This window comes from Cucumis sativus, chromosome 4 (assembly GCF_000004075.3).
Source record: "Cucumis sativus cultivar 9930 chromosome 4, Cucumber_9930_V3, whole genome shotgun sequence".
Lineage (NCBI taxonomy): Eukaryota > Viridiplantae > Streptophyta > Magnoliopsida > Cucurbitales > Cucurbitaceae > Cucumis > Cucumis sativus.
Window position 1 is genome coordinate 4,130,792 of NC_026658.2, and position 16,879 is coordinate 4,147,670.

The 16,879-nt window shown below is 35.4% G+C and overlaps 1 protein-coding gene across 2 annotated transcripts; it reads left to right on the forward strand.

Moving 5' to 3' along the window:
* The first annotated feature begins 509 nt into the window (after window positions 1-509).
* LOC101222972 (protein translocase subunit SECA2, chloroplastic) lies at window positions 510-16,364 on the forward strand. 2 transcript variants are annotated; one of them, XM_004146527.3, is made up of 31 exons: window positions 510-853; window positions 951-1,085; window positions 1,177-1,246; window positions 1,352-1,416; window positions 1,544-1,664; window positions 2,678-2,769; window positions 2,977-3,042; window positions 3,461-3,525; window positions 3,603-3,690; window positions 4,727-4,792; window positions 4,928-5,043; window positions 5,292-5,382; window positions 6,546-6,629; window positions 6,716-6,808; window positions 6,894-6,989; window positions 7,080-7,165; window positions 9,419-9,497; window positions 9,590-9,703; window positions 9,970-10,065; window positions 10,140-10,203; window positions 10,322-10,611; window positions 12,029-12,084; window positions 12,547-12,664; window positions 12,763-12,843; window positions 13,187-13,266; window positions 13,978-14,032; window positions 14,116-14,185; window positions 14,266-14,455; window positions 14,563-14,686; window positions 15,374-15,448; window positions 15,527-16,364. In XM_004146527.3, exons 1-31 carry the CDS (start codon window positions 668-670, stop codon window positions 15,686-15,688), a joined length of 3,174 nt encoding a protein of 1,057 aa, XP_004146575.1. In that variant the 5' UTR covers window positions 510-667; the 3' UTR covers window positions 15,689-16,364. The 2 variants fall into 2 exon arrangements, with proteins under 2 accessions (XP_004146575.1, XP_011653197.1); XM_011654895.2 differs by lacking the exons at window positions 510-853; window positions 951-1,085; window positions 1,177-1,246; window positions 1,352-1,416; window positions 1,544-1,664 and adding an exon at window positions 2,470-2,512.
* Window positions 16,365-16,879: the final 515 nt, after the last annotated feature.

Below are 16,879 nucleotides of genomic sequence, written 5' to 3' on the forward strand. Positions count from 1 at the left end.
TTTGCATATTTGGAAAAGATAGAGCATGGTCAAACCTGGAAGAAGGAATAATTTTGTGCAACATAAAACAATATCTAACAATCTCAATTAAACACAATATCTTTTTATTTATTCAAATTTAAATGAAATAAAATAAAAACAAAAATAGATAGAACCTTACGATCAAAATGGTTAAAGCTGATTTGCTTATCAAATTGATCAAAGTTTAGCTACAACTTACTATATGAATAATCGTTCAGATGTGTGTTAGTATGTACAAAAAGCTCGAGAGAAATCATAAAAATAAAATATTTGATAAAATATTTACATTTTCGTCCGGAGAAAGTTATGTTTTTTTAACGATTTTGTTCAAAATAGTTTTATCAAAATTTTATTATTATTATTTTTTTTTAAAAACTCGATGGATATTTTTCAGGATGAATGATTGGTATTTGTAGTTTGGGCCCAATTGTCTTATAGAGCCCATAAGAAAGCCCAAAATAAAGCCCACCGTTACAGCAAAAATCCCAAACTCCTCTTCACGGTGACCGTAGACTTCACCGCCGCCGCCGCAGCCTTTATCTCCATCCGAATTATACTGCCGGCGGCTGCCTAATCCCCGCCGTTTTTAGTTCGTCTGTGCTCGTTCTAAAAGGGGTGCGCCGGCAAGAACATTGGGTTAACCTTCATGGCCACCACTCGTGCTTTTCCGAAGCCCCCTTCCTTGCTGCCGTCTCTGCAGCCCACCATTGGCTTTGTCAGTCCCATTTCCTTCCAAACGTCGTCGTCGTTGCGTTATCGTCTCCGGAGACACCGTTCAATTGTCAATTCCTCATCAGTGGCCACTGCCACTCCTGTTGCCGCGTCCTTGAAAGTTTGTGTTCTGCCAACTTACTTGTTTCTCCGTTTTCTTCCTGGCTGCAATTCTTCTGTTTGAATATTTACTCTGTATATTACGGTTGTTGGTTTAGGAGAGTTTTGGGACTGTGCGAAAGACTTGGAGTGATTTAACGAGCATGAACTATTGGGTTGTTCGTGATTACTATCGTCTTGTCGACTCCGTTAATGATTTTGAGCCGCAAATGCAGAGCCTTACTGATGAGCAGGTTCATTGAACTAACTTGTCTGTCGTAGTTTTTGATGTACGTTTAACACTACATCCAAAACACGAAGTGAAATGAAATTTTCAATTTCCAGCTCACTGCAAAGACTTCGGAGTTTAGGAGAAGGCTTAGACAGGGAGAGACTTTGGCAGACATCCAATCTGGTCGAAGCATTCTATAATTAACTATCTAAATTTTGAATCTTATAATCCAATTTATCTTATTTGTGACAATCCATTTACTTATTCTTCTACTTTTGATCCCGTCAGAGGCATTTGCTGTGGTCCGTGAAGCTGCAAAAAGAAAGCTTGGAATGCGCCACTTTGATGTACAGGTATCTGTTTCTTTCCGCTCTAATGATCTGTAGTTCATGTAATTTGGAGGTAGAATTGTTTTTCTTTGGATTGAAATGGTGGTTATTATTATGGTAATCAGTGTGGGTTTGTTTATGTTTACTATAGATTATTGGTGGAGCAGTGCTCCATGATGGTTCAATAGCGGAAATGAAAACTGGTGAAGGGAAAACGTTGGTTTCTACATTGGCTGCATATCTCAATGCCCTGCCGGGTGAAGGTGTTCATGGTAGGAGTTTAAATTTTACTTTTGCGTGTGAATATGATCGCGGCTTGTAGCAAATGAATTGAAGTCAACTTGTAGTAATTGGATGTGATATTCTGTCAACAAATGTTAGCTAAGAAACGGAGGGAAAGGGGAGATGAAGGGTAGTGGTCAAATTGTACACATTTAAATCCTAAGATTGTTCCTCGTTCAGTCTTACTACCCTACTATTTAGGAGCAAATCACGTTTCTTGAGACAAAGCATAATCTTATAGCCCTCACTTGGTGAACATGCTACCTCTTTAGCCCTCACTGAGTCAGTTGGTATAAATTGTTTCCCCTTTTGTAATTCTAGCTTAAAGATCTTGTACCCTATGGAAAAGCCTTTGGTAATTTCCTTGGAATTGAGACTCTTCTTGTGATTTCCTCCACATCAAGGAAATTGTTTTCTTATAAAAAGCAAGGTTGTTGAGACAAACCTAATCATGAAAAACATTTAATAAATTTACCAACTTCCTGTATCTGCACATTTCTGAGTAAACGTCATATAAAAATGCCTAATGATATAGATAGTTTTCCTTTTTAATGATATCCTCCGTTGTGGGTGCTCCTCTACTCTGTTGCCTTGTAGAGCAGCATCGGCGCCATTACTACCCGGTACTGGCCATGAGACAAAAATTTCAGTTTCTCTATTGCTAATAAATTTACCGGCTTCTCGAGACCTGCTGACTTACTTGATCCTTGGTGGCCTTTGTTTGTTGTTGATGGTGACACTAAAGACTAAAGATACTAGGGAGATGGAGAATGCTCTTAAGAACATATAGTATGAATTACAATAGCAACTTAAATTGTGCCAACACTTTTTGTTAAAGGTACCTGCACCGTACAAAGTTACTTCTTTTATTAGCTCCTAGTCTGTATGGCTCATAGAGTTGGTTTTATTGTAATTTACAAGTGGCTTGCTCTCAAAATTTGAAAGGAAGTGTATGCATGTGTTCTTTTTCTGGTCAAACTCTAACAATACCTCCTTTTTCTAGTTGTAACTGTGAATGACTATCTGGCTCAACGTGATGCTGAATGGATGGGTCGTGTTCATCGCTTTTTAGGTTTATCAGTTGGTTTAATACAGGTGATTAGCAGTTTTTTTTTTGTTGTTGCTGTTATTTATGTGGTGGTGTTTGCAGGATATTTTGTAGTTTTATAAAAGGTAGGACCTAAATTACGGATTTAATATTTGAAATACATGCATTGCAGTTATGTTACGTTTTAACACTCTTCTTCTTTTTTGAGAGGAAAAGTTGATTATATATTGGTGTATTTTTAATTGAATAAGCAGAGGGGTATGACGGCCAAAGAGAGGAGATCCAACTACAGATGTGATATCACATACACAAATAACTCAGTAAGTATTTATCTTAATTAGTGTCCTTATGGGCTATTGTTCAAAACCCTTTTTAATTATCTGCTAGGTCCTATTTCTCTTTATTGGGGCCCTTTTCTTATGTAGTTTGTCTCCCTTTTTGTATGTATGTCTTTGTATTCTTTCATTTCTTCTTCATGAAGACTCAGTTATTCATAAAAAAAGAAGTATTATCTTAATTGGTTGACTGCTTAGTGATAAAACTGAGGCTCAAAGTGCTGGTAAATTGGTAGTGTTTTTGCTCTTCTATTAATCTAAATGTTTATAATTTGTAGATGAAGTGACATCCTTTATCCAACACCCATATAGTCTGAGGAATCATTCTTTGTTTTTTCCCCTTCTCTACATACCTAAAATCTGGAGAATTTCCTGACATAGCACAAAACTGGGTTGTTTTCAGGAACTTGGCTTTGATTATCTTCGAGACAATCTAGCTGGAAACGATGGACAGCTTGTGATGAGATGGTATGTTATGAGTATGACCAACTTGAAATTGGTCACCATAGCTTTGTTGACTACCGGTAACATTTCATGTAATACAGGCCAAAACCATTCCATTTTGCTATAGTTGATGAAGTTGACTCAGTTCTAATTGATGAAGGAAGAAATCCTTTATTAATAAGCGGTGAGGTAAATCTATTTTTATCCTCCTGCATTTTCTTTGTTATTTATTTAGAAATTCAGCATCTTAATGTGCGTATGGAAATCTTGTTACTTTAGCAGTGCAATTATATTGCATGTGGAATATTTTTTGTGGGATTGCTGTTCTTTTCTTCTTCGTATTTTTTTGAAGGTATAAGGCTGAGAAGATCTGTAACCACTCTGATTGGCATGCATAAAAAATGAAGGATAATTACAAGATATTAAGAAAAACAGGTCCATAAGAAAGTTTAGAATTTTCAATATCTCAAAGGCCAACAGTTTTATCTTTATCCCTCCTCTAAATCATGATTACTCCTTGTGGATCATTGTCCCACATCAAAATACTGGCAACCATCTCTTGCAACTACAGTTCTAGCTTTCTTTCTTGATGGTTGATGATTATAGAGATTCTCAACTATCTCTAGCACATTTACGGGGGAAGCAACCTTGGATTCTGAGGAACTGAGAGTAGAGCACCATCACTGATAAGAAAACTTACTATACAGTAAAGGGTGGGTAAAACTCTTGTAGTTTCTTTTCAGAGTGAGGACAAAGCCAATGGGCAAGTAATGGGAAAATTCGTCTGGGTTTTAAATGGGATTTGATACTCCTCAAAGACGTAGACCGAATGAGAGAAACACCCACTGGTTTTGTCTACAGCTTGGGATATTTTGTTCAAGTCTGCAATAGTAATGATGCTAGTCATATATTCCTATTTATTTTGATAACTAAGTTCATTTTAGGAAAGGCAGCCCTCTGTATCTTTAATTGGAACTTGCTTTGGTCTGAGAAGGATTTCAATTGCTTTATCTCATTGAGCAATTGCATTCATTCAAAACAGAAGGAAAACTTTCCTCGGCCTTTGGTTAAACTGTAGTTTTTACTACCATCTGAGAATGATTTTCTATTGCTCTCTCATTGGGTTGGGTGAAATTTGAATACATCATTTTTTTGGTTTCTCTACTATATTGGAAGCAGTGGTTTCCATGAAAAGTAATATTGCCTTTGTTATTTTCTTTCTTAGGCTAGCAAAGATGCTGGTCGATATCCAGTTGCAGCGAAGGTAGCAGAACTGCTTGTGAAGGGAGTTGTGAGTTGATCACTTAATTTGTTTCTTCTTTTGCACTAAGAATCTGAGTGCCTTTGTTTTTTTCAAATGATCAGTAACAAAAGGTGCACATACTCAAGTGTTCTTTCTACTCTAAATTGCATACTTTGGTATCAGCACTATAATGTGGAATTGAAAGACAATTCGGTGGAGTTGACCGAAGAAGGAATTGCGATGGCAGAGATTGCTCTTGAAACCAATGATTTATGGGATGAAAACGATCCATGGGCTAGGTAATTGTGCAATCTTTTGTTTTGGCTTTTATTTGTAAATATTATTTAGTTTTGGTCTTGAAATTCACCTTGAGAACATCTCTTTTGTATTTCTAGTTTTCTTTTTTAGTATTTTAAAAAAGTTTTATATGCTTTTAATTTTTGTTTTGCTTTTTTTTGGAGTAGTAAATAACATTTTGATCGTAGGATGGTTTTTCCATGTTTATTGAACTCTGAATCTGTCTGCTTTTTAACTTTGGCATATACAGATTTGTGATGAATGCACTTAAGGCTAAAGAATTTTATCGACGTGATGTCCAATATATAGTTAGAAATGGAAAGGCTCTGATAATAAATGAGGTAAACTTATATATTATTGCAAGTGTTTTCTTTCTTACTATTCTACCAGCATCATTATTGTTTATCTCTTTGTTGGTGTTGAGTTATTCTACGTCAATATGAAACATATTGTGTTCATTCAAAAATTGTGCTGCTTGCGCGGAGATAGATAGATGTTTATGTTTATAATGAATAAAAAATATGCTCTTACTGAAGAGGCAAAGAGAAAAGCGTAATTAATTACTTGAAAAAATGCTCCCTCTCTCCTCTCTCTTTTCGCCTCACTATCTTTTCCATAAGAGATAAAAATGTTATTTTGAAGAGTATACTTGTATGCTATGTGGCAAAGGTAGTTTTACTTGTATGCTAGCTGTCTAGACCTTGAGATAACAAACCTTGGAAGAGGGTAGGACTTAAAGCTGCCTGAAGTTGAAGCTTCAACATATTTCACTTTGTGGCTAGAACTGAAATCCAAATGGCCCGAACAATGGTGTTTGCTTATTTTTTCTCTTTAGAGGATTAAGATCCCCAGGAAAGTGAAGTTCTTTACTTTGCAATATTTACATGGAAAATTTGACACATTGGACTGACTCTGTGGAAGACGGTAGAAAATTTGGGTCACATTCTTTGGAGATGTGAGTTTGCTAGATTTGTTTGGAATTACTTTTTATAAATGGTTTAATTCTACTAGCTTAACGTAGGGACATTAGTGATAGGATCAGGGAGGTCCTCCATCCACCCTTTTTGAGAGAAGGGTTGTTTTTTGTGGCTTGGTGGGGTGTGTGCTATTCTGCAGGTTCTCTTGGAAGAAAAGTGTTTAGAGAGTTGGAGAGTGGATCCTAGTGATGTTTGGTTTCTTATTAGATTTCAAGTTTTCCTCTGGGCTTCAATTTCGAAGATCCTCTGTAGCTATTCCTTAGGTATTTTATAGTTGGAGCCCCTTTCTTTAGTTGTTTTCTGGGCTTAGTTTTTGTTTATCCTGATTTCCTTTTTCTTCCTCTTTTCTCTCAATAAAAGGGGTTGTTATCATTATTATTATTATTATATATATAAAGAAATATTTTTATGTTCTGAGTTGCCATGTATTTCTTGTCTCCTTTGTACGATATTGGTTGCATTCTCTTAGAACTTTCAAGGGTGAACATATGAATAACCATTTCTAACATCAGGTATAATTTCTGCAGCTGACCGGCAGAGTGGAAGAAAAAAGAAGATGGTCTGAGGGAATACATCAGGCAGTAGAGGCCAAAGAAGGTCTGAAGATTCAGGTATTTTATCATTTTCTATAAGAGTTCTCAGAAAGACAAGAAGACATATGCTGTTGATTTAGTCTAATTTTGTGTACTATTTTCAGGCTGATTCAGTTATAGTGGCACAAATCACGTATCAGTCGCTATTCAAGCTCTATCCAAAGTTATCAGGGATGACTGGAACTGCAAAAACTGAGGTGGGCATTGATGTAGATGAACTGAATTTGCTCTTGTATGTTCTTGTTTAGTCATTTTGGCAATAAAGAGTATTTGTTATTTCAGGAGAAGGAGTTCTTGAAAATGTTTCAGACACCTGTAATTGAAGTGCCCACAAATTTGCCAAACATACGTAAAGATTTACCTATTCAAGCTTTTGCTGTAAGACTTTAATACTTTTTTAATAATCTTTAACCTTCCCATATAGTTCAATTTTTCACTTTGACCCTCTCTGGTCTCTCTTTTTGTTAGACTGCCAGAGGAAAATGGGAATATGCTCGCCAAGAAGTTGAATACATGTTCAGACAAGGCCGTCCTGTTTTAGTTGGAACCACCAGGTATTTTCTACTCATCTTTTTATTCTGGCCAGTGTGGCATGTAAAGTTTGACCCTAATTGAATCACACATATACGTTTCTCAAACAAAGCCCCCTCATTTTTACATTAGGATTTTCATTTAGATTTACTAATAGCGTGGTTGATTTGATGTCCTTCCTGGTAGTATATAGAGCTACTAATGCCATCTGTTAATGATCTTTGGAATTTTGAAATCACTAATAAAGCTACTATATAGAGTTTCTTATAAAAAAAAACAGTAAAGCTAGTTTATGGAGCTACCTTGACTGAAGCCGCAAAGAGGTTGCATTTCAAGGAGCTAGGGAGGTAACCCAAATGCCTAGACCCTTTACTTTCTTGATAGAAAATGGCAAGGCCTTGACGGTCATGTTTAATTGTGCTTCAGGTCCAGTCCTAGAAAAATGCAAGGAAGACCTTATACTCCTAAAAAGAAGGGACAGGAAGTAGAGAACTTTTCACCTGTTTACACTATCAATTATGAGAAAATTGGTGCACTCAAACTGTTGAAGGAAGCTCAGAGTAGAAGTATCTGGGCTTAGTGGAATGTCAAGGGGTTTGGGATCAGAAGAAAAAATAATTAAAAACTCTAGTGTTATTGATTTGGCATGGTTTTGTTTTCCTTCTAGAATCGGGGCTTAGAAGGTGAATAAGAGTTTGGTTGAATTGATGGAGTTATAGGAACATCAGATGGCTTACTATTCGTTCTGTTGGTATTGCAAGGTGAATTGTTTCTTTCTGGAACGGGAAGTTCACCTTGGCCATCGATGTTTTCGATGTTGACGATTGACTTGGTGCACAATTCAGTTTGTTGGATCTCTAGTATCTATGGTCAAGTAAACACTTTTGACATGTGATGAGGCCTTCTCATCGTTCTAAGTCGAATTTAGTTGTCTATTGTAATTGTCGAATTTTGTTGGGGTGTGACGGGGGTGCTATGAGTGTTTCAACTTAGTTGAGGTAACGGGGTGCACTTGTTGATCTTTAGTTCTAGTGCTTGTTATTATTGTTTCTTTGGAATTCGAAAATTAGGATTTTTTCACTTATCAACGAAAAGTGTTGTTTCGTTTAAAAGAAACACTTTTGGACAGAAATCACAGTGTTTGGTGCGATGGCGAAGAATTCAATATTAGATGGATGTGAGAAAATCTTCATGTCGTCATGCATCCAAAAATATGTGAAAGTTCAACCAACCATACGTCGAATCCTTCAGTGGGATGATCTTAATTTCTACTGACTTGGTGCACCATTGAGTTTGTTGGATCTCTGATCTCTGGTATCCAAGTATCCATGGTTGAAGAAACGCCATCAGGGGGAAATTTATAATTTCCGAGTGTTTGGTGCATTGGTGAAGACTTAATGCTTATTTGATAGGTGCGGGAAAATATCATGTCGCTGTGTAACCAAAATGCATGAGAAAGTTCAACCAACCTTTCAAGGCCCTCTAAGGATAATTCTCTTTCTAATGGGACCTTTACGAGGTCCAACACGAGAGAACAATTTTGTGTTTCCTCTTGTTGGTGGATTTGTTCTTTCAAATGATTGAAATAGTAGGGTTCATCTGTCCATTTGTTCCACGAAGGGAAGGAATATTGTGAGCATTTCTCCATCTGCACATAACATGATTTTTCACCTACCCCAAATCCTTATGTCTCCCTCATTCAGGTTTGAGGACTTGATTTAAGATTTGTTGAAGAACATTGTTCTCTCTCTATAATGAACCTGGATTAGAAAGGAAAACGATGGTCCTACAAATAATGTATCCTGTGGGATAGGATAGAGGAAGAGGTAAAATTTTTGAAAATTTTACATATTACTATTACTGTTTATTAACAATGGAGGGCCTTTCTTTATTAGTTCTCAGGGAGGGAGTTTCCTCTACCCTTGCCTTTGGCTGTTTCGTTGGCTCTTTTAATGAATATACTTCTCCGTTTCTTATTAAAAAAAAAGTTTTTGATTGTATCTGATTTATTTCTTACTTTTTGCTCAAAGAGAGTTTGTATCCTTCAACATACAATATTTTTTGTTCATTATTATCTATGGACTGATACTTATTTTTAATTGAATGTTTTGTTTCTTGTTGAAATGTATTTATAACAAGTTGATTTTTATTTTTTAAGAATTATTTTGAAGGTTATATTGTCCTTTTGTTTATAGGGAAGGGTTTCTAATTCACTTTTGGAGGCATTATGACTTATGAGTATATCTACCCTAATGTTTTCTCATTTCTTGATGCAGCGTTGAGAATTCTGAATACTTATCTGACTTACTAAAGGAACGAAAAATTCCCCACAATGTCTTGAATGCACGGCCCAAGGTTAATGTCTTACCAACTAAAACATCATTTATCAACTTTTGTAAATCCTATACTAAAACCCTTTTGCCTTCCTATTTCTTCCATTTACCCAGTATGCAGCCAGGGAAGCTGAAACTGTTGCACAAGCTGGAAGGAAACATGCCATCACCATTTCAACAAATATGGCTGGAAGAGGCACTGACATAATTCTAGGAGGAAACCCAAAAGTAGGTATACAAGTGAAACCGGTTTTTTATGTCAGTTTAAGAAAACTGTTCATAAGAAAAAAAAATACAACCTTCTGTTTCTTTTCATCAATTCAATTCAATGAAAAAGTCTTGTTTCCTTTCTAAAAAAAAAAAAAAATACAACCTTCTCTTTCTTATAAAAATTAGGTATAGGGAAGTATCTCCCTTTCTACAACTACAAGTTGCTTCATTTTTTAATCTATTTTAATTAACTATTTTTTATAAAACTCGTCTAATACTTGAAGATGCTTGCAAAAGAAATTATAGAAGACAGCCTGCTTTCATTTCTGACAAAAGAATCTCCTGATTATGAAATTGACGGTGAAGAACTTCCAAGGAAGGTAATTTACAATGGTTATTTTACTTTTGTGAAGCTAATGTGCGAATTACGTATCTAATTTACATTGTTTTGTAGGTCTTGTCCAAGATAAATGTTGGATCTTCGTCATTAGCTTTGCTAGCCAAGACAGCTTTAATGGGTTTGTCATCTCTTAAAATACTTGATCTCAGGAATCATTTTAAATGATATGACTGTACGTTTATTACGAGTGATGCAAGGATACTGAACTCTTATGCTCTGTCTTATGAATTTTCCAGCTAAATATGTATGCAAAAATGAAGGTAGAAACTGGACATATAAAGAGGCAAAATCCATAATCTTAGAGTCGGTGGAAATGAGCCAGTCTATGAGTTTCAAAGAGTTAGAGAGGCTGGCTGATGAACAGATTGAGACATACCCTCTTGGCCCCACTGTAGCACTTGCCTATTTGTCAGTTTTAGAGGATTGTGAAGTGCACTGTTCCAAAGAAGGGGCTGAAGTAAAAAGGCTTGGAGGTCTTCACGTTATAGGAACATCTTTACACGAGTCCCGGAGAATTGATAATCAGGTTGGCCTTCCCTCTGAAATTTCGTTTGTCTTATCACAATGATTTTGTTGCAAAACTAGGAGATTCTATACCCAACATATGATTTGGTCCATGTGATTATGATTATAACTAATTTTGCACATGACTGTCTATTGGAGCTACTTTATCTTGGAGCTTTGTTGGGTATTTAGCTTCGGGGAAATAACAAAAGTTTTAGAGAGAGGGCAACGGGTCCATGGAGGAATTTTGGAATGACATCAGACTAAATACCTCGTTGTGGGCTTCTTTTATTAAGCTCTTTTTTCATTACTATGAGCCAAATCTTTTTCTTATTCTCTTAGATTGGAGTCCTTCTCCGTAGTTAGTTGGACTCTCTTTGTTGGTTGTATTTATAAGCCCTTGTATTCTATTTCATTTTTCTGCATGAGAGCTCAAGTTGTTATACATAAACACAGGTGCTAGTATATTTAACTGTGTAAAACTAACTCAGAGTCATACCTTTTCTTGTCTGTGCGGCTTAAAACTGCTGTAATATGATTCTGGAAGTCTTTGTTTGGTTCCTGGTCACCCATTTATTCATGACTTTCTTATCTCAATCCCTCTGGAACACACCTTTCAAAGGGGACAAGAAGCTGATTGCAGGGGTGGGTGGGCGCTATCTTATTGGGCTTGTGGAATGACTAAAATAGGAAAGTGTTTAGAGGTGTGGGTAAGGATCCTTTGATGTTTTGTCCCTCTTCGTTTTCATGTTTCTCTTTGGTTTTGATTTCGAAGGATTATCCTATAGGGCCATTAGGCGTTTTGTTGCATAGCTGGAGCCCCTTTTGATAGAGGGTACTCTCCTTTTTTGAGGGCTTGATTTTTTGTATACCCGTGTATTCTTTCATTTTTTTCTCAATGAAAATTGTTTTCACTAAAAAGAAAAAAAAGGGTTAAGCTGATCTGGTTCGCCATCAGGGCCTTTCTTTGGAGTTTCTGGTGAATGGAATTCTTGGGTTTTCATCAAATGGAATCTTCATTTCATTGGATTTTGCATAGTATTCCCTTTATAGTTTTTTTTGGTGTAAATGGTCATCACACTTCGCAGTTTGTGGTTACTCTCTTGCTACTCTAGTCTCAAATTGGAAATTCTTTTGTAACCACATTGGGTAGTTGGAAGTTATTTTATTTGATTTATAATTTCATTCATTTTTTTTTTTTGAAATGGAGACAAACCACTTTATTAATAATAATAAATGAGACTAATGCTCAAAGTACAAGTTCATTCATTAATTAAATGACTTTTTTTTCAAATAAAGGAACCAGCAGTTTGTTGATAACTATTTCATCGTCTTGATCTTCAAATTTGTAGTTCCTACTTTTTTATTATTTTCCTACGGGAAGAGAGATTTCATTTTTGCACTTGGATCTTGATCTAAATGGTCATGATATCTGATAGCTTCGTGGGAGAGCAGGAAGACAAGGAGACCCTGGATCAACCCGGTTTATGGTCAGGTAGAATACTATCCCATGATACAAAAGAGCATGTTGTCATACCGCCTGCCTATAAATGTGCACCTCATTTGAAATTTTTAAATACGTAGATCAATTCTAATGGGATGAGTTCTAATGGGATGATAGACTGAAGCCAAGATTCTTGGTTTGAATCAAATTTTGCATCCGAGAGTGAGCTTAGCTCAGTGGTGATTGATACAACCTTCTTCCCTCAAGGTTGAAGGTTCAATCCTACTAAAAGAGATCAAAATTTTGCATCCATTTTTGTTGTTCTATGATAATATAAGAATTTTGTTGTTTATTGTACCAATATAACGGTGCTGATCTGAGAGTATTGATTGATTCATAGAATGCATTAACCCTAACTTTAAAGAGCGTGCTTTTTAAGCTACTAAATAGGTGCATGTTTATCTTGAACTGAGCTTGCTGTAGCTATAATTCATGTCCTATAAATTTTGGCAGCTTGCAAGATGAGATGTTTCAAAAGTTCAATTTTGATACAGAATGGGCTGTGAGACTCATTTCTCGAATAACTAATGATGAAGATATTCCAATTGAAGGTGATGCAATTGTGAAACAGGTAACAGTTGCTTTGCTATAATCTTTAATTTTTTAAATCATCCTTTTCATGAAAATAATGGATTCTGTTATTAATACACTGTATTTATATTGTTTTAGCTCTTGGCCCTACAAATTAATGCAGAGAAATACTTCTTTGGTATACGGAAGAGCCTAGTTGAATTTGATGAAGTGTTAGAGGTCAGTTCTGAATGGAGGCTAAGTTTTTGTTGGAACTTTTGTATTAACTGATTAGCCCATATAATCAATTTCTATTTCTTTCTATCAATAACTGTTTCTTGTTAAAAAAAAAAAAAACACAGAACTGATTATCCCACTTACTCCTTGGAGGATAGGATATGCAATGCTGGCTTCAAAGAGACTGTATTTAGTAATACCATCCTGTTATCGTCATCAGTTAACCAAATATTGTTGTTGATTTTCCCTATAATACTTGCAGAAAAATATTGAGTTGAACTAGCATTGGCTTGAGAAATTATACAACAATCTATTGGTGACTGATGGAATGTTTTGTTTTCACCAGGTGCAGCGCAAGCATGTCTATAACCTTCGACAGTCGATTTTGACTGGCAATAATGAAAGTTGTACTCAACACATATTTCAGTGAGTGTACTTCTAAACGTGAATGGCTATGCTGTTGCAATTCGTCTAATCGGCTAACTCAGAAAATAACTAAATATTTGAATGCATTTTCTAGCTTGTTGATTATTTCAAAAGTTGTCAGCAGCTATCCATATTTTTTATCCTGTGTATAGAGTTGAAATTTAGGCATACGCTATTGTTGAATATTAAGTCTTATAGCTTGGATTATGTGAGAACGGGGTGGCAAACAAGAAGAATCTTAAATGCATCTTGATTTGTGAATTTGATTTTTTTCAATTGTTTAAATCTGAGTTCATGTAAGTAGCTTGTATGTTCTTAAAGTAAATTTGACTGCTAAAGGAATTCATGTCGGACAGTAACAGGACAAAATGCTTGGTTCGTTAGATACTTAGACACCTCATACCTGTGAGCTAACCTCAAACTAACTATTGTTTGTTTTTGAATAATCTATTAATAGTAGCCGGTTGGATTGGAACGACAATCAATTTTCCCCATCCGCAACTCAAGTTTTTTTCTGAATGGGTCTACTACTAGTTGTAGAAAAACCACTCGTTAAAATATAATTAACAGCCCAAGTAAGAAAGTTGAATGGTTTGATCTTCATTGCACCGACTATTAATAACCAACTAAGAAAGGGAAAACAGCATTAGTTTCCATTAGGTTTCTGCTCAGTTTTTGTCAATGTTTGTGCTAAATTGTACTTGTTTATAGGTATATGCAAGCTGTGGTTGATGAGATTGTCTTTAGTCATGTGGATCCAAAAAAGGTAGTGTATTCATCTTTTCATTGAAGATTTATGCTTGGCTGTATAACATTTTCATCTTTTAAATAAACTTCTTCGTATGGCAGCATCCCAGAAGCTGGAGATTGGGTAAACTTGTGCAAGAGTTTAAGACAATCGGTGGGAAAATTTTGGAGGGTAAGTTAATATCTTGTAACATTCTCTGATTCTTGATTTTCTTATTCCTATCGAGTTCAACCGTAGATGTTTTTGTGCAGACTTGGGCGCAGAAATCACTGAGGAAGGACTGTTAAAAGCCATTATGAAATTACATCAAACGATCTCTACAGATGTTTGCAACTTGAACCTTCCTGAAATGCCAAAACCTCCTAATGCCTTCAGAGGGATTCGCATGAAAAATTCTTCATTGGAACGCTGGCTTTCAATCTGCTCTGATGATTTGACACCGTGAGTATGCGACATTGAATTCTATGAATAGCTTATTTTTCTCTCTGAATTTTATTTATCCATCAATCCTACTTCATAATTGCATTAATGTTTTACTTCAAATGCAGAAATGGCAGGTACAGAATGATTGCTAACCTACTTCGCAAATACCTTGGGGATTTTCTGATTGCTTCATATTTAAATGTCATTCAAGAATCTGGTTATGATGATTCGTATGTGAAGGAAATTGAGGTAGGGTCCTGGTCCTTCAAGTTCACTTTCTGATGTGTGTATATATATGTTTTATCATATCTTATCAATTAAAAAACAAGCTTCAATATGGAAATGGAACTACAAAGGAGGGCCTCCAATAAATGGGCCAAGCCAAAGGGGGAGTACAAAGGCTTTTGTTTTGGGAATAACAAGGGACAATTTAAAAAAAAAAAAAAAAAAAAGAATTGGAGCCTAGAGGAGAACATTAAAATACACCACCTCTCACACAATTTCCCACGAACTATCTACCCACAACCGTCTTTCTAGCCTTGTTAACCAGCTAATAAATTCGGCCTCAATATTTTCTTTTATATTCACTAGGTTTGGGATGAGAGATTTGCAGTGTGCTTGCATTACTCCAAGGTAGTTATGAGATGTCTTTGTCCCACATTGGTTAGAATGGGATGGCCAATGTGGTACTTAAGCAGCTTGGCTCTCCCAGCCCAATAGTTGGCTTTTGAGGTGTAGTTCTCCAAGGTGCTTTAAGTACCTAACAAAAAGCTTTTGATCATTTAGGACAAAAACATTTCAATGGCAGTTGATAATGGACTTAACATTAACAACTGAAAAAGTCTCTTTAAATCATGTTATCTTATTAAGTGCTACTGATTTTTTCATTAAATTATCTCTCCCTTTTCTTATGTCCGTATTTTTGTTTGAACGCAGAGAGCTGTTCTTGTGAAGACTTTAGATTGTTTCTGGAGGGATCATCTCATAAACATGAATAGACTCAGTTCTGCGGTATATAAGTACTTTTTTACTCTTTCATTTGTTCCAACAACGTTTTAGTTATGCGTAATCTTACATGGAACATGACAGGTAAATGTGAGAAGCTTTGGGCACAGGCATCCTTTAGAGGAATACAAGATTGATGGTTGTCGATTTTTCATCTCAGTGCTGAGTGCAACACGAAGGCTCACTGTGGAATCACTCTTGCGTTATTGGTCATCCCCAATGGAGACTCAAGAATTAATTTTTTGATCATTCAGTAAAATTTTCATGCTATGTAGCAATTACCTCCTGATTACTATCAGCCCACCATATGCTTTGAAGCCCATACATTCTTCCACCTCCCTAATCAAAGCCAAGGGGTGCTTGAGTTGATGCAAGTTGAAAGTTAAGTGTCCCTCCCTGTTCTCTTATGAGCCTTCTCACTCTTGCATCATCTTTAAATAGCAGCTGCATCTTGGTGATTCGAAGATGTTTTAACTGATGAGTTAATAAAGCATTGGCGCAACCGAAGCATTGGCGCATCCCTGTTCTCCATACATGTTTTGTTTACCATTATTCATCCATATGTTGTATACTTGTGAAGTTATTTATATTGAACCTGGATGGACGCTTTGGAGTAGCACGCAGGGCGGCTTCATAACGATCCTGAAGAGGAGTTTCTGTCAGTCAAGTTAAAGGGACTTTTCTTCTTGATCATGTAATGCATAAGTACATTCCACCAGTCTAATGACTTATTTACTTGTAATGAAGAATAAAGGGGAGTAGAGGTTTTTCTTTACGTATGTAACAACTTGTCATATTTTCCAACGGCAATGTAATATTATTAAGAAAATGCATTTTGTTATATCGTTAGTTGTCATTGAAATTTGTAGTGATCCATTCAAGAGGAATTTATTTATGAAATAACTTAGACTATATTCTTCAACTTCCATTTTATTTCTTCACTTCTAGAATTAGTTCTTTTAAAGGCAAATGTTTGATCTCAAGTTGAATTTTTACATTAGTAATTCTTTAAAATGTATAATAAATTAGTAGCAACTTAAAGTTCTTTCTTTGATGATTTTTTTTCTCCTCTATATTTCTATTAATTCATTGCGTTAAATTGAGAAATTAGTCCTCTGGATTTTTATATTTTTTTATATAAATAAACAGTTAGAGAGTTTTATTTTTAACTATGACTGATTTTCAATAAATTGGACATAATTTTTTTCTAAAAGGTAAAAATATTAAAATGTGATGAAAATTTATAAAATCACATGAAGATAAAAGGTTAAAATTAAGAAATTATTTTACATCATAAAACTTTCGATAATATTTACAAATATAGTAAAATATAGATTGCTATAGATCAAGATACACTATTCTTTGTGATTATTGAATTTATGTCTCAATATAGATAAACACAAATAGTAGTCTATCGATATAAATAAACACAAATAA